Source organism: Salvelinus namaycush, chromosome 1 (genome assembly GCF_016432855.1).
Source record: "Salvelinus namaycush isolate Seneca chromosome 1, SaNama_1.0, whole genome shotgun sequence".
Lineage (NCBI taxonomy): Eukaryota > Metazoa > Chordata > Actinopteri > Salmoniformes > Salmonidae > Salvelinus > Salvelinus namaycush.
In genome coordinates, this window is record NC_052307.1 from 54949684 (window position 1) to 54972783 (window position 23100).

Here is a 23100-nt window from a genome sequence, read left to right on the forward strand (position 1 = left end):
ATTATATTTATTAAAACATTTCAGGAGGCTGAAGTATCGCTTGTTCCAAGTATTTCTCAGATGAAAAGTGTTAGTCAATCTCTTACCCACTGGGCACAGACGTTATTTCAAACTCTAGTTTGATTTAATTTTGGTTGAGTTGTCAACTAACTTCATTTCAACATGAAATCAACAAAACATTTCAGCATGTCATTCCCAGCTAGCACATAATGTTCTGAGAATCACATTTCTTTGAGCTTGGTGAGAGCGTGGTTGTCCTATGGTTATTTTGAATAAAACCTTCCCACAATGTTCTGGGAATGGTGCAGGGTACCCAGCTAGCACATAAAGTTCTGAGAACCATATATTTCTTAGGTTGGAATGTCAGTACTGTTTCCTATAGGTTTCCTCATGGTTCTATTTAAAGTAATGTTCTCCAATTGTTCAGAGAACGTTAAGAAACAAAGTTCTTCTGTGGGAATTTCGGTACTTCAGAATACTTTTTCTACAGGTTTTCTCATGGTTCTATTTAAAGTTATGTTCTCAGAACGTCCAGAGAACGTTAAGAAACAACGTTCTTCCGTGGGAATTTCAGTACTTCAGCATAAAGTTTTCTGCAGGTTTCCTCATGGTTCTATTGAAAGTCATTTTCTCAGAAACATTCATAAAATGTTCCATAAAATCCCACAATAAAACATTAGTAACGTTTAAAGAACGTTCTAAGAATGTTATTTAAAAACATACATTCTGTTCTCAGCATCAATGGACTAAGTCCATGGAGAGAGAGCAGAATATCATAAGTTCCTAAGAAGGTGAATTTCCATGTGTCCTATCTGTGCTTGGAGTTCATAACAGTTAACCTAAGCTAGCAGTAGTATTAAAAGTCTTATTCCCAGAACTTTATTTAATTACCTTCAAATAACCTATAATTTCCACCTCAGAACATTAATAAAACGTCACAGGAAAACTTTCAGGGAACCATAGTAAAACGTTCTCACAACCTCCCTGCAACCTACAAATGAACGTTCCCAGAACAGGCAAAATGTTCACTTCCATTCTCAGAACGTTTAAAAGACATTCCGTTTTACTATTCAGGAAATGTATGGCTTCTTTCCCAGAACCAATGGATAACCAAAAACTTCTGTTCCCACAACTTCCAAGGAACCAAATGCGCTAGCTGGGTTTAGGTTAAAAGTTTGGTGGGAAAATTTGATTCCCTTACGTTGGTGACTTTTTGCAAATCCAATTTTGGAGTTGCACATTGATTCAACATCCTCACATTGAAATGATGTGAAAACAACATTGATTCAATTCGTTTTTGCCCAGTGAATATTCGTTCAATACCACCTGTCTCTCTCCTACCTCGGTACCTCAACTGCTCCTCCAAGTCCCACACAGAGTCATTTCACAGTGAATTGCCTTTGTCTTAAAAAAAATAAAAAAAGGAAACAAGCACCTTTCTTTTCCAACCCTTCCCTATCATAACAACTCAAACTCTCATTGCCATGGTTAATAGGACCGAAACAAGGTTAGAAATGAAAAAGGCACCACGGGACCATGTTTGGTTGAATAAGCCAAACATTTGTGAAAGTTGTCTATAAAGTATGGACAAGATTTCCAATATCATCCATGGTGCCCTTGAATTAAAAACAGATGAGAAAACCAAAAGTTAAGTTAGTGGCTGTTCAACATGGAAGGTCTAGTAATAAAAGGCATTGGGTGAGTTGCAGTTCAAAAGTGACACTATTTACACTGATCTCTCTCCTGTTGATACCTGACGTGCAGTAGGCCTGCTTCAGCTGAAGGAGTCCTGAGTGAGGGAGGAGGTGGGAGGGAGGGGTGGGAGAGGGAGGGAGGGGGGGGGCTCTCTGCTTTTCACAGAATCAAACCATCCTTCACTCCCTCCATTCTGTGCTGCAGTCTCTCTCTCTATCGCTCTGTTTTGTCTCTGTTTGCCTTTCAAAGGCTAATCCAAGGACCAGATGGAAGTTATCTCAGAGAAACCCGCTGTAACGGGCAGAGAGAGAGAGAGAGAGAATAATGCAGACACTTCCTGGTTTAGAAAAAAAGACTCACACACAACATGAACCAAACAAAAACAAAAAACAATGTGCAAACGTTCTGATATAAATAGACTACTGTCAACTCATTGGGTAGAGCACCATGGGAGGGGAACAAGTTAGGTGTATGTGTTTATGTTTGTTGTGTGTGTGTGTGTGTGTGTGTGTGTGTGTGTGTGTGTGTGTGTGTGTGTGTGTGTGTGTGTGTGTGTGTGTGTGTGTGTGTGTGTGTGTGTGTGTGTGTGTTTGTGTGTGTGTGTGTGCGTGTGCGTGCGTGTGCGTGTGCGTGTATGTATTTGCACATATGTCTCTACTAGCATGTTTTGGATGAGAAGATAGAGGAATGAGGGTAGGGTTCAGGTTGTGGGGGGGGGGGGTTATTAAGTGGGTCAGAGGTCACACCCAGTCCTGCATGGAGCGTTTGCAGTGGACCAGAAGTTTGGGAGTTCCTTTCCTCTTCAGTGTGTTGATGATGGCGTAGATCAGTCCCAGGATGCACAGCACCAGGACCAGAGGTACTGTCACCATGATGATGTTCATAGTGCGCGTCTCGCTCTCGTCGATCTTCAGCACCACGTCCACCTCGTTGGTCTCCTCTTCTCTCTCGTCCTTATAGTCTACATCGTTGGTACGGTCCTGATCCTTGTCCCGCTCCTTGTCCTTCTCCTTGTCCCGGCCTGCGTCAGGGTTGAAGGGCGGGCGATCCACGTCGGGGACCTTGCGGCCCGCGTCGGTGTCCCTGTCTCTGTCTGGGTCCAGGTCCACACTGCAGCCCATGAAGTCCCTCAGGATGGACTTCGGGTAGCCCGGCTCACTCTTCATCCGGTGGTTGTCAAACTTCCAGTACTTGGATCCCTTGTAGAAATACGTATAAGCTGGGAGGGGAAGACAGGGGCAGGATGTTAAGTACTAAATACACTCTTATGATAATCAAATACTTATCCACGGCATTGATTGAGACAGTAAACGCAGTACGGTTCTGGGGAAAAGAACGACAGCAAAAAAAAAACTTTTATTTTTCTTCATCCTGTCAAGATAATGTCACTTTTTCCCTACTCTGCTCATATTCCCTACACTAAGCCCTCTCTTTCTCTCCATCCCTCTCTCCCCCTCTTGCTCTCTCTCTCTCTCTGATTGACCAGACCCACCCTTCTCCTTTGTTCAGTGTTCATTACTAGCATTCTCTTGGCCCCACTCTCGCCTCTCTCACCTCCATCATCGCTGAGGAAAGCCCCCTTGGGAGAGGACGGGACCGCAGAGCCCCACACACTGATTGGCTTGGGGTAGTCCTTGTCTACCGCACGGGACTGTTCGTTAAAGCGCCAGTACCTAGAGACGAGAGGGAGAGAATAACAGTATGTTAAACCACTATACTATATTTAACGTATGTTAAATCAGGCATTAATGTAGAACTCAGGGTGTATTTGTCTTCTAAGCCCAAAAAAAGCAGTCAGCACACGCCAAGAGATTACGTGATTGTAATCGTGCAAAAACATATTCCGTAGCCCAAAAAATAGAAGACAATTTACAGTAGTGAACACATGATGGAAACTCCTTCTGTCAACATGGAAAAGGGCAACAATTCACAGATAGCTAGGAGAGTCCCTTCCTTACCAGTCTCCTTTGAAGAAGTATGTGAAACCTGATGGTTCCCACCAGATGGCTGTCTCTATCTTGTCATAGGGGATGTCCCTGCCGTAGTCTGTCAGCTCCTGGGGGTAACCAGGCTCCAGGTTTGCCTCCCGGAACAACCAGTACTTATTCCCTACAGGTGGAGGAGAGGAGAAGTACAGTGGTATAGGAGGGGTGGGGGAACAGATACGTCAAGGAGATGGCAGAAAAGGGAAGACAGATATTGGGTGGGACATAATAATTCAGGAGGGAGGGATGGAGAGAAAGAGGGAGGGAGAAAGGCATTCATGGTTAACGGTCCTTTGTGGAGCATAGGGACTTTCCATTTCCAACAAACTACCACTCATGAACCTGGAGATCGCTATGGAAACTGTTAACCCGCCATTACATTACAGTCTTGTTTATTTGCTGGCTAGCGTGCACCAATAATGGACATTATAGAGAGTGAAATTGTGTTTATGCACAGCTTTGGTTAGATATAATGCATTTGAAGTGGTTGGAGTGGAAATGTCGAGGACATGGCGAGTCGTTTTTTTAAAAATTGTTTTACAGTATGTTAGACACAGAGGCACCATCCGCGTGCCCTGCTTTCTATTCTCCTGGCCCAGTTCTACATTGAAAACAAAACCTTCGCAGTCAGCATCTGGAAACCAACGGCTGATGCAACTCTCTCACTCACATCTGCCAGATGTTGCAGGCCAACTTTTGGTCCCTTAGTTTCGACGCTATGGCTGTCATCCAAATTTCAGAAGGCCTTGCCAATGACATCATTTGCCCTGAAGACTTTCTTTAGGGCGAGCCAGCTGTCTTAAAAAGCTACAGCTCAAATGTCTCCCCAGAAGGAGTTTTCGCTATCTCCATCTGTCTTTCACTGTTTCTGGTTACAAAATTCATGGAACAAAGTGATGCCAGTGGGATCTAAAATAACCTCTACAGACAAAATCATATTGAGTAGGTTCTCCTAAGGATATTATTACATTTGTGGTTTAACAATTGAGGAGGAGGTGGGGGGGAAATCAATAGAAAACCACAATGAAGTCTGGGCGAAAAAATCGTATAGCAGCAAAAGCACTTGTTATGTCAACCTAATGAGGGAAAATGATCTAAATGAAAGTTAAAAACCTAAAGTGTTTGGGGGCATGGGACGGTTTCTATGGCAACGGTGCAGGGAGGAACGAGGTAGCTGTGACCGAATGAGGAGTCTGGGGAGGATTACAGCTCGAGCCAATGGGCATTCACTGCCACCAAGGAGATCTCATGTCTAGCCCAATCCGAATTGCATTTCAGCGCAAAACTCTAGGGATCTCCAGTCCTCCCATTTCAACTTTGACGATGTCATTATCTTTTCCATTTAGACAGAAACATAATCTCTTCGATCAATCCAAAGACTGCTTGTCCGTAATATACTACTCGAGGTTACAATACATTTGGGGATCCATGCTAAAGTGAATGTGGAGATCAAGGAACACTTACTATCTGCAAAAACAAGTGTTAATGTGGAATTAGCATTGTTTACTCACTGCTCAACTGTAATTAAATTGTCATGTGGAAAACACTAACAGCTTTAGGTTTAATCTCCAAGGCACACTAGCGTAAAAAGAAAATGCACACACTACACACACAGAGGACTGAAACAATGTTTGTGAATCTATTTTAGTATCAGCAACAATGCTTCATTATAATGTAACCAAAGCTTTCAGTTGTTTTGTCATTGCTGCTACTTCAACACATTAGCAACCACTATTCCAGTCCTCTGAGTTGGACTATTTCTCCTCTGTTTAACCCTAATAAAAAAAAAAAAAACAATGACTGACTGTGTGTGTGTGTGTGTGCGCGCGTGTGTGCGTGCATTCGTATGTACGCCTCCGCGCCTGCGTGCACGTGCGGTACAACGATTACGAGAGTACAAATACCTTTAAAGAAGACAAATTTCCCATCGTGTCTCTCGTAGGCTGCATCGATGTCCCCAGGCAGTCCCCTCCAGAAGTGACCAATGGGCATTGGGTAGTTGTCCAGGACCCTGTTCCTCCGCACCCTCCAGAACCAGCGACCCTGTCAGAAAAGAGCGGGGAGAGACGTTAGAGGGCACATCCACTGGAGCTCTACTGCTCAGCCTGACCTCTAACCTCTGACCCTGCCTGCCTGTGACATGGCTCTCTGGAGCTCCAGACCTAGCTGGGAGCTGCTGCCTGCACACCAGATATGGACGCAACACTGCGTATCAGCAGTTTAGTACCATCATGCAATCATTAAACTGCAGAAACATATGGGAGAGAGGAACAGAGAGTGCCAAACATGATGGGCCATGTGCCCGATAGTTCCTGAACCTCTCCTCTCTATCAGAGCCTGTTCAGCACATTGCCTGCAGGAGGAAGTCTTCACAGCCACGTTCAACAGTTTGGATCAATCAATAGGAGAAATACTTCAATAATGTACGCATACACTACATACACATCTGCGCACACATTCTCTCTCTCTCTCTCTCTCTCTCTCTCTCTCTCTCTCTCTCTCTCTCTCTCTCTCTCTCTCTCTCTCTCTCTCTCTCTCTCTCTCTCTCTCTCTCTCTCTCTCTCTCTCTCTCTCTCTCTCTCTCTCTCTCTCTCTCTCTCTCTCTCTCTCTCTCTCTCTCTCTCTCTCTCTCTCTCTCTCTCTCTCTCTCTCTCTCTCTCTCTCTCTCTCTCTCTCTGCCAGTGTGTCCTCAGTAAGTCCCGAGTCACATGGTGCGGTGGGCGTCCGAGCTTGACCTTCACATTCCCTCCATCTCGTTGGCTCAGGCCCAGAGCTTGAGATTACTTCAGATCTGTCGAATATAGAAACCAGACCCAGGAACGCAGCCAAGGGCCTCTAAATTAAAACCGTCTGTTCTAACACCCACCACCCCCTCCTCCTCCTCTACATCCACTAACCCCCCCACCCCACCCCTCTCCACGCCACACACTCCCCCCCTTTCATTTCACCACCATGGCACACTCTGCAGCGTCTAAAAGAGAGGGCAGGGTCCCGTCTATAGAAAGAGAAAGAGAGGGCACGTTGAGTTCCATTTAAAAGGTGAGGGAAACAGCTGTTAGCCAGTACTTTCTCTGTCACCTGACTTTAACACAGGCTCTGTTCAGCGTTTGGGGTTCAGGAGAAGCCTGCTGCCGGGTGGTCGGGCTCCCAAGCGCATCCGAAGGCCTGCACTACATGACAAGCCTGCCAGAACGGACAATGAAATAACTAAAGGCAATGCTAGAAGGCTATTAATACCCACGACCACAGCACTGAGTATATCGCGTGTCCAATTACTGTAGGAACTGGTCTGGGCTTGCTGCATGTTGCACGAGGAGCGTTTTATGAGTTGGACTTAAATTAAGTAGTTCAACTGGTTGAACTGTTCTGTTTGTTTTACGTCAGCACAAAACATGCCTGAAATGGTACAAGAGGGAAATCGCCCTCTCAGTGTAGGACTAGGAGTGCTTTCCAAAAACGACCTCACAGATCTGCAATCTCATTCATTAGCGGTAAGTTAATAGCATTGGCTGTCAGCATTAATGGTAAAAGCTAAGAGTTGCATCTTCCTGGCAGCAGCTCTTGTCTTTGTCCTTCAAGCGGGGAAGCGCAGCCTGTTAGTGAACAGAACATAATTTAAAGCAGGCCTGCCCTGCATCCAATCTACTCCAACACGGAGAGGCAGGAAGAGAAGAGGGATGACAGAAGTGTAATTACGATTCTGAAAAAACCCACCCGCACTGGTCAAATGTACTGTGGAGCCTCACAGGCGCACGAGAGAAAAGAGAACTGACCAGATATGACTTTCTGTGAACACTACTCAATGTCAGAGACAGTCTGGGCTCGATGGTACCTTTCCTAAAACAGGCTGAGGGCATTAGCAGGAGACGGCTTTGTGAAGCTACAGTCTGTCGTAAGCTGATGTATACCACTTCAAATAAAGCGCGACGGCGAAAGAGCACAGCACAGTCAAAGATGAATCTTTTCCCCCTGCTCTCATATCTTCACACCCCTCCAACTCTATGGTGTCTGTCGTGTACACCTCCTCTGCCCTCTCCCACGGAGACAGTTGGACAGAGAGACAGATAACTGAAGTCAAGGCAAATGGCAGTTCTTGGGAAAAAGAGACATACAACTTATGTAGATACAGCCGAAAGTAAGAGGAGTGCAGTAGAGGGAACGTGGCTCTTTTCAGTGCTTGACTTGGACTGAAATAAGTGCTTATATTTATATTTAGGTGCAAGATATCTTTGAGCTAATATTCTAAATGAAGTGCAGGAGCTTAAGCAGTAAAACATTTTAGGTGCCGGTACTCAGCTCCGGCGAGCTCCTGCCCAAGTCAAGCACTGGCTCTTTTCATACAAAAGAGAAGAGTTGACCACATCAACTGAAGCGTAAACAGTGAAATTCTCTCCAGCTGTCGGCAAATGGCCTAACAAATGGTTCAAATGAGAGCCATCGACGCAGCCCTGGACTGGTTGGTCCTGCAGTTGTTAAGGCACACCTGAGACCTAGAGAGTGCTGCTCCTCTCCTCTTTATGGGGCTCCATGTCATAAAATAGAAGGGCTCTGAGGTTTTACAGCCTGCTTAGGGCCCAATTGAACCCAGGCCCTGAACCAACTGCCCATAAGGCTCTCCAGATGATCCTAACCTGGGGATAGCAGATTTTACTGCACTACTGAGAGACACAGACAGACAGCGTCATGGTTATCACGCCCACCGGCTGCAATGAGACCAGCCTTTGATCAAATGACCTGCTAGATCAAATCAAATCAAATTGTATTGGTCACATGTTTAGCAGATGTCTGTAGCAAAATTCTTGTGTTCCTAGCTTCAACAGTGCAGTAATATCCAACAATACACAACAATACACACACATCTAAAAAGCTCAATTATGGAATTAAGAAATATAGAAATATTAGGACGAGCAATGTCGGAGTCTGGAGTATAAATATAAATACACATGTATATATGTGACGGGATGTATAGACCATAGACAGTATATGGATAGAATATGTAGTATATCTGAAGAATAGTGTATGTACAGCAATAGTTAAATAGGATGGTCTTGACTAGAATATAGTATATACTAATGAAGTGGGTAAAACAGTATGTAATCATTATTAAAGTGACCTGTATTCCATGACTATGTACATAGGGCAGCAGCCTCTAAGGTGCACGGTAGAGTAACCAGGTGGTAGCCAGCTAGTGACAGTACTGTATGTAGGTCATGCAGCCATCCAAGAGCATCTGTTCCTTGCAGCCGCGCTGAGACTGAATCAACTCAATTCATATGTGTAGAGGGCAGTCTGAGGTCCTCACCTTGAACACAAACATCTCTCCCCTGAGCATGGTGACCGTGTCGAAGTTTCCTTCACAGATGTTTGGGCCGTAGTGGTCTGGGCGGTCAGTCGTGCGGGGCTTGTCTGGCCTCCGGGGTGGGGCGTTGGGGGGAGAGTTAGGGGGAGATCTGGGGGGAGTGTTGGGAGGAGAGTTGGGGGGTGACTTGGGGGGAGAGTTGGGGGGAGAGTTGGGTGGAGCGTTGGGGGGTTTGGGGTCTGGCTGGGCTGGCCGGCGAGGAGTGACAGTGGGAAGAGCCTGGGTGGGTGTACCGCCTGGCTGACCTGCAGAAGATAAAGTGATAAACACATTAAATAAAAGCAGTTAGAGGCTACTCTCCACTCCAAAATCCTAAAAGGAAATCAAGGGCTCGGAGATTTGTCCTCCAACTGATCTCATAATTGGTAGCTGGGTCCTGGTTTTGCCCAAGCTAGATAAGTGGATATGTGAGTCAGCAGGCTGATTTCCCACTTAGAGCTGTGGGAAGGAGGCATGTAGAGTGGAAACACAGACCTCATACTATTCCAACTTCAATCAGGGTTCCAAACACAGGGGTGCCCAGGGCTGGAACTCCCCACTCTTATACAGTGGCCAAATTAGTCCCCAAATCAGACTATACTGCAAATCAGACTATACTGCAGTGCCCAAATCAGAGTAAAACACTGAAAACAAAAGCTCTTACAGCCAGCATTATCAGGTCCATATACCAGTAGTTTTGTCGCAGAGGGCCAACTCACCATAGATCTGTTGTATTCCTCTGAGGTCATCCTCAGGCAATTGAAAGTCATCCGTTTCCATCCACTGGTAGAAAGGAGCCATGATGGCCATTGGGTTGTTGGAGTGTTCCAGGCCCAGGGCATGGCCCAGCTCATGTACCGCAACAAGGAACAAATCATTACCTGGAGAGAGAGAAGAGAGAGATATATATAGAGAGAGAGACAGAGAGAGCGAGAGCGCGAGAGAGAGAAAGGAGGATAGTCATTATCATACTCAAGGCACTTAAGAAGTATACACCTCGTCACGACTAAACCTAAAATAGACAGCGAGTGAGTAAAGTCAGAAGCGCAATGACCTGAGCTGTGGCCACAAGCAGGAAGTGTTAACAGAGTTACTGGGATCACCCAGGAGGGAATGGCAGACAACGAGCGATACGGGCCATTCAGGCAGCATCTCACGCGACGTGTCTTTATTCATCCTCTCTCTCCACATGCTAACTGACCGTGTGTTGATTCAGGAGCCAGAACACTTCATTCATTCATGCTACAGACATGTAAAGCAAAAAGGCACTGAAACCACGACAATCTAGTAGTGTAGCCTTAGGAACCGGAATGAAAGACAGAAATGTACTGTACCTCGCTTCCAAACGAATGGTTCTAAAATGGTTGGTGTGAAATGAAGGACAGCTATATTTGGCAAGTTTAGCAAATAGAGTTGACTTGGAGAGCTCGGGGCTTGGGTTGGGGCTGGAGCTGTGGTTGGAGATGGGGCTAGGGCTGAACCTGGGGCTGGGGTTGGAGCTGGGGTTGACCTGGGGTTGGAGCTGGGGATTTGGGTTTTAGTTGGGGGTTGGGTTGGAGGTAGAGGTGGGGGTTGGTGGGGAAGTCAAGGGGTTTTCCCATTTTGACCCTGATTATTGTTCCCCAGAGCTGGCCAAGTGAGGAACACAGTTACGTCATTCTAACTGAGACTACATGGCGGTGGGGCAGTAGTCTACGTGTTCAGACAGTAAGCTCCTCCCATTGGGGTTATGAAGTCAAAGCAGAAAAATGTGCTTGTTCAGGGTTTTTAATGGTGTTAATGGTGCTCTCAGTAGCTAAAGTGGTCGGTCTAATGTCTTCTGATAAGCATCAAGACACGCACTCCTCGTACCCTAATCAAAGCCTGCCATTGTCCCAGACAGACTGACAGTGATGCATTGTCACTGCAACAGAGAACACATCTGTGACACAGTGACCGCCACTTCAACCGCCTTCCACAAAGAACATCCATTCACCTTTTAAGTTGGTTCCAAGTTATGGCATGGTACTTTCCCAGCAAATGACACATTATTCCATTCCAGTATTAGTTGACATTTAACCTGATCTGTGGGCCATCCTGTCTGAAAGGCTGAGGGTGGTTGGTGAGATGTCTGTAGGGATCACTCTATTATACTGACTGACAGCATTATGTCATATGGCTTCTGTCATCTGAGGAAGTTGAGATGTTCAGGATTCCTCCTTTTGCCAGCTCCATGCTCTCATCCCCTCCCCTTCCAACTTCTCCTCCAACCACAACCTGTGACTTAGCAAGCTATCAGCACAACCAAGTTACTCTAAAAAAATATACCACAGGATACAGAGAAAGAAAGGGAGAGAGAGAGAGGGAGGGGAAGAAAGAAGTCTCTGTAAGGTAACCCTGACAACCGTGCGGCTCACAGACTTCAAACGTCTCAGGAGAAGAGCCAACTTATCTCTCTTCCCCCTCACTAAAATGAACACAGCAGCACATATCCCCATCTACGAGCCTAATGAATAGACTTGCAGCTTTGTTGGATATCAGTGTGTAATAACCACAGCACTTGTCAAGCGTGTTGAAGCTTTGCCAACAATGTCGTTAATGTGCCACGAAAACTTAGTTGACCTTTGCTTTAAGAATTTCCGTGGTTTAAAAGACCGTTAAAAGTCATGTGTCAAGAGAATTTTAAAGACCCAGGCTACACGAGGAAACAACAGTGTTAAAGACGGGGTCAACTCAAAAACCGGTCTCCCACTGTGGAATTACCTCAACACCCTCGCTGTGGCATTTAGACTTCTCTCCGATCTGTCCAGTAACACCTCCTACTCTCTTGACCTCACCAAGCAGAGCCAGCCACCTGCCTCTGCTCTGACTGGCTCAGGAAATGACAACGTTCACCTCCACAAGGCAGGGAAAACCCTCAGTCCCTCACCAAGACCACTCTGGGCAACACCAGTTTGGTTAATGATTGAAAGGAGGAAAAGAGGGGGGGATTTAGAACGAAAGAATTCTACCATTCCTTAAAACACGGCTTTGAGAGCCGGTGGGAGTTGCAAGAGCAGTATGACGTCATCCATCTAACTTTGAAGTTTAATGGAGGAGTGAAACTCGACAGATTCTCAACAAAATGAGTGACGATCTGGTTTGTCGTGGCAACTATGGTTGAACAAGTGGAAGGCGGGGACAAACCAGCTGAAGTAGGTGAGGAGAGAGTAAAGCAGGGACGTTGCATTTAATTCATAAGAATGTACAAGAAGTAACAGTTCTGGTGTAGCGCTAAAGAGACCGGTGTCCATCCACATCCATCACCTACCTTGCAAGTTCCCATTGCCGATGGTCCACGGCTCATCAGAGTCAAAGTGAGTATCACCACCCATACCAGGACCAGGGAAGTAGGCGTGGGCCAGGAACCCGCCCTCGCCATCGAAGGGTGAGCTGTCTCCATGGAAACCCGAGGCAAAGAAGATCATGATGTCAGGCTCCTTCCTGCGGCCATATTTGATCTCCTGGTAGGGGATCTCATCGAAGGTCAGCGGGGTCACCTTCTGCCACACCTTGAAGGCCCTACGGATGGCCTCATACGAGTTGTACTCCCCGATCTTTGGTGTGTAGTTCTGTATACTGCAAGGGAAGAGGAGGAATCCAAATGAAAACTCATTTGGAATTTGGTTATGGACGAAGATTAACCAAGATGAAGTAAATCCTGTTATTTACCTGTAGGTGAGGTGGCTCTTGTTCCATTTGTGGCCAGTGAGTGCATAACGTTTGCGCCGAACGTTGGTCTTGATCTGACCCCCAAACTTGTCTGGGACTCCACACCGCGGTCTCCGCATGGCTCTAGGGGAGGACATCAGGGTTACACTCCCCACTCCTCTACACAGTGTCACACTGGGGTTTTATGTGGTGCCGTACCATTGAAAGGGTTCATGCGTTGTATGTGCAGTAACTGATCTGTGGGTTCAAGACGTGGCGGCGGGGTAGCCTAGCGGTTAGAGCGTTGGGCCAGTAACCGAAAGTGTTGCTAGATCGAATCCCTGAGCTGACAACGTAAAAATCTGTCCTTCTGCCCCTGAACAAGGCAGTTAACCCAATGTTCCTAGGCTGTCATTGTAAATAAGAATTTGTTCTCAACTGACTTGCCTAGTTAAATAAAGGTGAAAAAAAAAAAAAGAAAGATTGCTCCCTGTTGGGGATTTGATATCTACACCCCAGACCGCCTCACACTCCCATCACTCCAAGGCTCAAATCCTTCCATCTCCCTCACACTGTACAAATCCACTACAAACTAGGAAATGAATCCATTGACATGATTGGACCCCTAGGCATCCGAGAGAGAGAGAGAGAGAGAGAGAGGTCTGGTTCAGGAGAATAGCATTAGGATGGCAGTAATGACACAACAGGGAAGGAAGTGTGACATACGTCACCGTGCCGTGGTCCATGGCGCCGGTGACCGCCAGACCGTAGAAACGCTGCATGTCGCTGACGGCATTGGAAAGGATGTGAGCTGACCGCATGGTGGACATCTGTCTGCTGGCCTGAGGTAGGTAGCCATACATCCGCAGCCATGACTGAGAGAGAGAGGGACAGAGAGAAACTTAACACCATACAGAGTGTACACTTCTAAGGCTGCAATTCTGATTTTTTGGGGGGGGCCAATCACATCAGCTCTTTTCACATCAGATCTTTTTCAGAGCTGATCTGATTAGTCAAAAGGCCAATTAGTGGGAAAAAAAGATCAGAATTGGGCTGCCTGTGTAAACGCAGCTTAATAGGCATACAGAACAGCGTAACTAATTGGCTCCTTATAGGACACATCACTGCACTCTATACTCTTCTGTGAACTGGTCATCTCTGTATACCCGTCGCAAGACGGTTGATGCTTATTTATAAAACCCTCTTAGGCCTCACTCCCCGCTATCTAAGATATCTACTGCTGCCCTCATTCTCCACATACAACACCCGTTCTGCCAGTCACATTCTGTTAAAGGTCCCCAAAGCACACACCTCCCTGAGTCGCTCCTCTTTTCAGTTTGCTGCAGCTAGCGACTGGAACGAGCTGCAACAAACACTCAAACTGGACAGTTTTATCTCCATCTCTTCATTCAAACACTCAATCATGGACACGCTTACTGACAGTTGTGGCTGCTTTGTGTGATGTATTGTTGTCTCTACCTTCTTGACCTTTGTGCTGTTGACTTTGCCCAATAATGTTTGTACCATGTTTTTGTGTTGCTACCTTGTTGTGTTGCTACCATGATGTTGTCATGTTGTGTTGCTACCATGCTGTGTTGTCATGTGTTGCTGCCTTGTTATGTTGTTGTCTTAGGTCTCTCTTTAGTGTTGTGTCTCTCTTGTTGTGATGTGTGTTTTGTCCTATATTTATATTGTATTTTTTATTTTTTAATCCCAGGCCCCCGTCCCCGCAGGAGGCCTTTTGCCTTTTGGTAGGCCGTCATTGTAAATAAGAATTTGCTCTTAACTGACTTGCCTAGTTAAATAAAGGTTACATTTTAAATAATGTAAAAAATAAATTTAAAAAAACTGCCGTGTGGGGGAGGAAGACATGATGGGAGAAACCTGATACAATCACAGACTTCAGATTGACCGTTCCACCTGTTAAAGGGATATTTAATACCACCACAGGCTGTGCCAGAGCGTCACGGCAGATAGATCTACAGATGGAGACACTCAACAGGGTGGCCAAGGAACTCTATCAGCTAAACCATCGTGAAAGAGAGAGATCAGGATCTAACCAGCCGCACCAAAATGACCACCCCTCAGCTGATGGGTAATGCCTGGGAGGCGGAGGATAAGGAGAGGTAGGGGTTGGCTTTTCTCTGAAGCCCATGCTACTGTATAGGAGGCTACTGATCTTTAATTACATCATTAGCGCTAATTAAATAAGACGTCCCCCACACATATACTGTAAAAAACACAACTAACCCTATACTGTGGTTGCCGAATCATCGCCCTGCCTGCTGTAACCAACGTGGAGGCAATAACAGGGCTAGTGATTGAGAGCAGGGTTAACACAGCGGGTTAACTTTATGCATCTCCGAGTTTGATTACACACAGCTGCGCTGAGACACCATTTTGTTGACAGCAGTTTGTGTCCGAGAGATGATAAATCACAGCGTATGAACCAGTGAGGCAAAAGCAATATTTTTACTGAAGAAAAAGACACGGGAAACACGTGGCATACATTTCCTCATCTTCCGAAGAGCCATTTAACATCCAGTGAGATGTTTTACCTCTCTGCCTTGAATCATTCTCAACCACTTCCAACTGTTAGAAAATCTTCAGAAGCCTCGTGGAGGGAGACGTGAATGGCCACACTTTTGTTGATGCCACTCCTCTGATATTTGTAAGACTGCCCCGTGTGACTGAGTGTGCGAAGCGGCCACATGATTTACACAAGAATAGTAACAACCTCTGACCCTGTAACACAAGCAACCATGGACATCTTGAGAAACTCTTAAAGACACACCTCCTCCCAGAGCAGTAAATTAGTGAATTACCAGGGGGGGGGGTGGGTGATTAGAAGTGGACCTATCCCTACCATACAGGCACCGGACTGAGCAGAGAGGAGTGCTATAATGGCCACTTCACTTCTAGCTAAGGACCAGGCCTGGGTAGCTGTTCCTAGTTGCAAGGGGCTCCCTCTGGTTTCTGGCTGGCATGATCTCCCCCTTCCAACCCCCCTGCTCACAGAAGACACAGGCCTTTGTGGTCCCCTCCCTCTGCTGTTATGCAGGACTGAATAGCCGGCCCTGTTTCTGGGCACAGGCTGAATGTAAACCCCTCTTTCTCCAGGGCACCAACTGGGGCCCCCAGATCCCATGCTGCTGCTGCTGCTTCTGGAAACACGGCTGACGAGAGAGCCTTACAGAGAGCTGAAACACTGCTCTGTCTCTCTCTCTGCTCTTTCTCCGCCGGCACTCTCTCCAGCCTCTCTTACTCTCTTCCCCTTCCCTCTCTCGCTCTGATATCAACTTCCTCTCTCTTTCCTGTCACATTCTCAACCCCCTGCTGGCTGGCTACCTCTTTTTGCTTCCCTCATTCTACATTTTTCTCTCTCTCTTTCATACAAATTCAGGCAGATACTTTCCCTATATTTTCATTGGATATGGGTGGAAGCGGAGAATGGCTGGTTTATAGCTGGTTTAGGTGGGACCCACCTTATCTTCCAGATAAGAGCCCGATCACACAATCTGAGTCCGGGGTTCTGGAGGGTATAGGAGATGAAGGGGAGTGTTCATACAAGATGGAAAATATATGATCCCAGCCTGTAAAATACACAACAACCAGGCTTCTTTTCTCTCTGGCATCGTTCGGGATGGTATTTATTGAAGGGCGTTGGAACAAGAGAAATAGGCTGCACCACGTTATAGATATATGAAAGCACCCTTTTAAAAAGTAAAGTGCTTCAGTCTGTACCCTAGCCTCCCAGAATCCTCTGTACTGAATACAAAGCAAGGCTATGGTTCCAGGGGGGAGTGAAGCGCAGGACGTATTTTAGTCCAATCAGCCACCCTGTCAGCAGCTCCTTCAATAAGACCTTGAGCCTACCTGCCAAAACGAAGGCCTCCTGGATCCAGCAATTCACGAAGAATTGTAAAACGAGCCTCACTCGGTGTGTGTGCTTGTGTGTGTGTGCATGCGTGCGTGTGTGTCTGCGTCCCGCACAATGTCAGCCAAGACACTAACAAATGGAGAATGCTTTTATTCCCTGGACTTGGTAGCCTGCCATCTTTTGGTCCTAACCTCCAGCAGAGAGAGAATAAAAATGAAGGAGAGAGAGACAGGGGGAGGAAATAAAAAAACACACACAGGCACTGTCCTACTCTGTAAAGGGAGTGTCTTGAGAGAGAGAAAGAGAGAGAGAGAGAGAGAGAGAGAGAGAGAGAGAGAGAGAGAGAGAGATAGCGAGATGGACAGACAGAGAGAGCGCTAGAGACAGAGAGAAAGAGAGAGAGAGAAGAGCGAGAAACAGGGATCCAGAGAGATAAAAAAAAATATGAGAAAACGAGAGAGAGATCCGGAGGGAAGACAGACACCATTAGAGGTTAATGGCATTTCCCGTTCTCATCACTACCCATTACCTCTCGCCATGGCGATGAAACCTCACTGTGCCCATGGCGACGGGCAACCTCAGGGGAACACAAAGGAACTGGTTGGAATACATGCAGTAGGCATGCTGCAGATTCCATGGATAAGCAGAAATAGAGGGAGGCTGGCTCTGCCAACGTTAAGGGTTAAACTGGGGATAAAGATAAGGCTTCAAGAAGCAAACAGTCGGCCTGTGTCCTGCAGACTTAATCAACCCTAGCCCCTCCCCCTTCTCCACCTCTTCTCTATGCTGGTCTCTCTTGCTCCCTCGTTTCACTCTGAAACAGTCCTCTCCAGACAAGAGCTCTCATTGTTGCTCCTCAGCTGCCTGGGAGTCCTGCAGGCCTAAATGTCTCCCCACTGTTTGTGTCCCATTTGGAGAGAGAAAAAGCTGTCACACTTACCCATCACATGCGGCACAGCTGAGCAAGCCGCCTAGTTCACTCTTTCTTTCTCTCCCTCTCTCTATCATTTACCGCTCCCTATCACTCCCACTCCATCTCTGTTCATCGGACAGTGTAGGAGTCCAGTCTCCTGTGATAGGTTAAGCTGTAGGCTCAGGGAGGGAGCTGATGTCCATAGCGTCGGTGAGAAAGTTCAGTAAAAACGCAAAAGGGAGAATCCATTCAAGACAGATCTCAGCTGAGCTCATATGCATATTATTCATGCATGCTGATTAACCCCGTTATATTGAATTGAATGGAGAGAGAATATCAGCTATGGGCTAAGTGTAACAGTTTAGTGAAGACACACACAAAGCGTGAAATTCTCAAGTAAACACCAACCCACACCTTGAGGACAGATGTTGGTAGATAGGCGTTAACTAACAGGCTGTCTGTTCTCGTCAGTCTCCACCCCGCCCCATATTTTTTTTAAACATTCCCTCGGTCAACAGGTCTCCCTGACCACACTTAAAGACTCCATTACCACCTAAACACTACAATGCTAATACTCTGCCAGGATGTGGCACGTCGGGACAAGAAAGGCCCCCCGGTCTTTTTGTCTGGTAAACAATGGCTGCCGGGTTCAGCAGTAACTACTTGTGTGTGAGCCTCAGTCCTCATCGTAATCCTTCAGTCTAGCCAGTCACAAATCTGCCTCAGTCAGAGTGCACTCAACCAAAACACAAACATAAACACAACTCCGGTAAGAATGCATGGGCACGCATTGGCCGACCCATCACTGATGTAATCAGTATTGACTAACTGAATGATGACAATATTGATTTTCCTCAGCACAGTGTTTCAATCTAAGAGTCTGTACTACATTCATTAGTGGATGATTTATTATGACCCAAGGATGTTTTATACTCCTTTGTGGGTTTGTCTTACATTTACATTGTCTCTCCTAAATATGCCATATTATAGTATTCTAATTATATTATTAAGTTATAATATTGGTAATATACCTTGGGAGTCCCATAGGCCGAACACCATTGTCATGGTCACTAGGGCTTTGAGAGTCTAGTGCCACATAAAATCACATTAATATATATATATATCTATTTGGCAGTGGTAAATCCAGGGTGAAAGTTGGGACAATAAAAAGTAGACCTCATCTGGCAGTCTGAAAAAAAAAAAAAACGGTGTTTCCCATCCATGACGATGCAGGAGAACAACTCCCGATCTCTCACGGCACCGGAACCTTCCAGCTAGCACAAAGGTGCTACGGTAAAGACGTTAAATCTGCCACAGGCCCCACAGGTGGGAGAAATGTGTATACACATGGGTTGGCAAAGGATCCAGGCAGATTGTGGTGGTTCAGACTGCCTCGCGTGGCTACGTGTTACTCCTCTGACTTCAAAGTGGCTTAACAATTTTTGGATAGTCACAACACAGCAACCGACCTCAAATGCAGCGGCCCGTGAGACAGAAAGAAACACCGTGTGCATAACTGACCCCTTCATTAAGCCTTGACCTGACGGGAGAGGCTAAGCACTAGAGTCAACACAGCATGGTAAAGTGGGTGCAGCTGGGACAAAGTCCACAAAAACACAGACCGATACAATAACAAAGGAGAAAGGGCATTACAAACATTCAATACTGCTCTGCTGGATTGAAACTGGCCCTCCACATTCAGTTGGTGTGTTGTAAAGATAAACTAGAGGGGTATATTCGTCTCTACACATTTGTTGGGACATTTGATTCCCTCTGGCACACATGTTTATTGCTAAGCTCGCCGCCCCAAACATTAGCCTACATCTCAGCTCCCTCTCACCTATCTCGCCCCAAACATTAGCCTACATCTCAGCTCCCTCTCATCTATCTCGCCCCAAACATTAGCCTACATCTCAGCTCCCTCTCATCTATCTCGCCCAAACATTAGCCTACATCTCAGCTCCCTCTCACCTATCTCGCCCCAAACATTAGCCTACATCTCAGCTCCCTCTCACCTATCTCGCCCCAAACATTAGCCTACATCTCAGCTCCCTCTCATCTATCTCGCCCCAAACATTAGCCTACATCTCAGCTCCCTCTCATCTATCTCGCCCCAAACATTAGCCTACATCTCAGCTCCCTCTCATCTATCTCGCCCCAAACATTAGCCTACATCTCAGCTCCCTCTCATCTATCTCGCCCCAAACATTAGCCTACATCTCGCTCCCTCTCACCTATCTCGCCACAAACATTAGCCTACATCTCGCTCCCTCTCACCTATCTCGCCCCAAACATTAGCCTACATCTCAGCTCACTCTCACCTATCTGGGGCAGGTCGGAAATCAGTACTGCCTGCTGCTGAAGACAGAAAGCGTGATGGTCTGGAAATGAACTGCGAAAGCATTTGCCTATTCCCCCCCACATTTAATCATTCAGTTGATTCACACTGTACGTCCAATGCAGGGGGCAACTAGTGAGATGAGCATGACTCGGTCAGTGACGCATATATCTTTTCAGGTACTGTTGTAGTATTTCAAGAAAGCAAAACAACCCTACCTGTAGGAAGGTAAAGTGGTGGACCAATACTATGGATATGCGCTTACAGAATGTGGTTATAACAGCGGGATTACTTAACCTGACCCAGATCTCCTCTAGGAACAGCAGCTTTCCACATATGGTGCTGCCTGCAAGAGTGTGTCAGTGTGTCAGTGAATTGAGTAAGATTTGTGTAGTTTGGCTAGCAGCATGGCCTTTTTGGGGAGAAGTTCCAACCCAGGAGGACCCTGCTGGCGGCACACAGGGGATAGTCCTGTTAATATTGGAACAGCTAGTTATGAGCAGGATATGCAGCTTGGTGTGCTGGATCGAGTTCCTCAGACCGAATGAGCTGGGTCATTAAGTTCAAAACGTGTGTAAAAGTGCCCCATTTGCCTTATGAATAAGCAACATGTATAATAATGATCTGACTTTTTGTTTCAAGACTGGAACAGACTTGACCTAACAAATATTTTGGTTTTCTTGCAGGGTATGCAAAATGATTAGGAAGACCTGTCCCCAGCACACATAATTGTTATTTTGGGTAATTGTTATTTTGGGCGCAAGGTTGTTAATGTTACACGCGACCATCTGTATTGAAATATGGGCCGTCAAATAGCAATGTCAGCAAAAATTAACTGGAGTTTTGGTGAGAGTTAAAAAAAATATATATGTATGTGTTTTGCAGCATATTATGATACATTAAAACGTGTTCTTCTATAAACACTACAGCATTGTTGTCCCACATGGAACTTTCTGAACATTGACAGTTTCAGTGACGATGATCCAATTACCTCTGCATTAAAAGCGTCATCCTCTCCTCCGTGTGTCCCGAGACAGGTGACCCAAAGCACGAGGAGAGAGGGAACTAACGTCCGTCTCCAGAGTAAGCAAATCCAGTTTTCCCATGAGGATGCCATAGCCTACTCTTGGCTTGCCAAAACCCCGGACAAGGAAATGGATACCTTGTCCAATTGTCCACTGTGCCACTGGGTACAAAGACGTGCTTCAAGTTGTTAAGAATAGTTTATGTTGGTCACCTTCCAAGGAGTTCCTCAGAAATACTATAAATGTTAAGAGGAACTAATTTTACATTTGCTATGGCGAGGACATCAATACAGACAATGACATTCATCAACTCCGTCAGTATCGCTTCCAGAAACAAAGGTTCACTCGAGTAGCCAGAGGTGTTGCAGCTGTTCGAAAGGTTGTCCTTTTGACTGCCAAACTACAAGTCTTCTCCACAGTTCTGTTTGAATTGACCACAGTCCCAGGAGGGGGATCAGAGAAGTCTGGCACTGTTGCCAAGATTTCTAAAACGCTTAGGTTGCCTATTATTACTTGCGGGCGTGTCCCAATTTTACTCACAATTCCGTATCAGGATTAGCCGATAAAAAGTAATTTCCTAACAACCAGCTTTATGGAAGTGGCATGTTGGTGTCACTGCACCAGAAGCCAGCTCACAAAGCACGCATAGTGACTTTAACCGTAATATGTCAGTCATTTACTGAACTGCTTTGTGTAACAGGCTTAAAATTGACAGAATAAAGCCCAGAGAAACGGAAAACGGTTGAAGGTTAAATAACGGGTCCAAGTTTGTTGACAATTATTTACAGAACCCGACAAAGAAGTTGAAGTCGGATGCAGCTGTCCAACACTCGCGCAAATCTAGAACGGGTGTCCCCGATGCCTGTTTTGAATCGCGGATTCTCTTGTGATTATTTAATATGATGGTTCTCTTTCCGTTCAAATCCAGATTCTTCTTCCAGTTTCCCTGGACTCTGTCCACTCTGTTCTGTTCCTCTCCCGGGTCGATTTAAGTGCGGTTTATGTAGCGGGGCAACTCGAAGCTGGACTGGCTGCTTCATCAGTAACTCTGTACCTTGTGCGTCGCCGTCAAAGTCGTTCCTCCAGCTATCAAATCAGTAAGGAGAGCGGATGTAGCCCCCCCCCCCCCCCCCCCCCCCACCCCATTAGCGGATGTAGCCCCCCACCCCTTTGGATGCTATCGAGCTCGTATAGGCTACGAATTAGTATTTTGATGTCATTTACGTTTTCAGAGGTTTCACAAAACATCCTATTAATATTGTTATTGGCTGAATTCATTCTGCTTCATAGTTGGAAATAACAAATAGCCTAGCCCTGAAAATGATTATATTGTAGGTCTACTGCCTGGTAGCTCAAAAACTTCAATTCACCTCCCTAGGCTAATTGCCATTGACAGAAGGATCTTGGTGAACGAGATAACACCTTAGTAGGCCTACTTAATGATTTTTGTTGTTGTCCCTCTCTCATTAAATATCTTATTTATTGATAGTCTATCCCTCAATAGAATGCCTCAGGAAAGGACTAGCAGCAGCCAGGCAGAGCACTCATGTTTGTCAACAACAAGCCAGTAGCAGAGGAAATGTGTGCCAACAGCTGGAAAGAGACAGGTGAGTGTATATCAGCCCTCTCATTAGTTCTGTCACATTCAGCCAACTCCAATGTCTAGCCTATGTCCTGTCCTGACACCTGGCTAATGGCAGCTGGGGACAGACATATCTGTAGGGTCAATGGAGCAGTCCCCTCCACAGGAAGGGGAGACATACCTCAGTAAGCAGCCCAATACCTCCTCTCCACGAGTAAGGGTGCTTTCCAACAAAGGAGGCACAATCTGATTAGGTGAACAGCTTTTGCATTTGGTTATCAAGTGAGATCAAAGGGGGGGGGGGATTTTGAATCCCTGTACTATCAATAACTTGTGACCTTCTTATGTGTCTATCATCTGTTCTACAGCACCTGGCTGGTTATATCCTCAACTGCCTAATAACAGGAAGTTCACCTTTATTGGATATTACCTCAGCCTCACCACAGAGTACACAGGCAAAGTGTCATCACATTTGAAGCTCGCTGGCGTACCACACATCCCCGCAGCTTAGAAGTACAGGACATCAGCTGTAAAACTGCAACATTTTCTCTCAGCCTCATGGCAAAATGTGTAGAATAGCATGAGATTAGCTATAAAACTGCATATTTTTCTCTCTGCCCCATGGCAATATGTGTAGAATCGTAGGAAGCAATCTAGGACCTCTATGTCTTTGGT

The 23100-nt window shown here is 46.1% G+C and overlaps 1 protein-coding gene across 1 annotated transcript; it reads right to left on the minus strand.

Moving 5' to 3' along the window:
• Nucleotides 1–243: 243 nt before the first annotated feature.
• On the minus strand, nucleotides 244–21916 carry LOC120046047 (matrix metalloproteinase-15-like). Its single transcript, XM_038990964.1, has 10 exons — nucleotides 20810–21916; nucleotides 13414–13562; nucleotides 12709–12831; nucleotides 12308–12615; nucleotides 9738–9899; nucleotides 8983–9284; nucleotides 5585–5723; nucleotides 3654–3804; nucleotides 3250–3368; nucleotides 244–2914 (listed from the first exon to the last, which is right to left on the minus strand). The coding sequence occupies exons 1-10, from the start codon at nucleotides 20933–20935 to the stop codon at nucleotides 2436–2438; spliced, it is 2058 nt and encodes a 685-aa protein (XP_038846892.1). The 5' UTR covers nucleotides 20936–21916; the 3' UTR covers nucleotides 244–2435.
• Nucleotides 21917–23100: the final 1184 nt, after the last annotated feature.

Coding starts and splice junctions, on each gene's coding strand:
- LOC120046047 (XM_038990964.1), bottom strand. CDS start 20,935: ATGGCATCCTCATGGGAAAACTGGATTTGCTTACTCTGGAGACGGACG. Junction 13,563..20,809: donor ATGACGCTTTTAATGCAGAG/GTAATTGGATCA, acceptor TCTCTCTCTCAG/TCATGGCTGCGGATGTATGG. Junction 12,616..12,708: donor AAGAGCCACCTCACCTACAG/GTAAATAACAGG, acceptor CTTCCCTTGCAG/TATACAGAACTACACACCAA.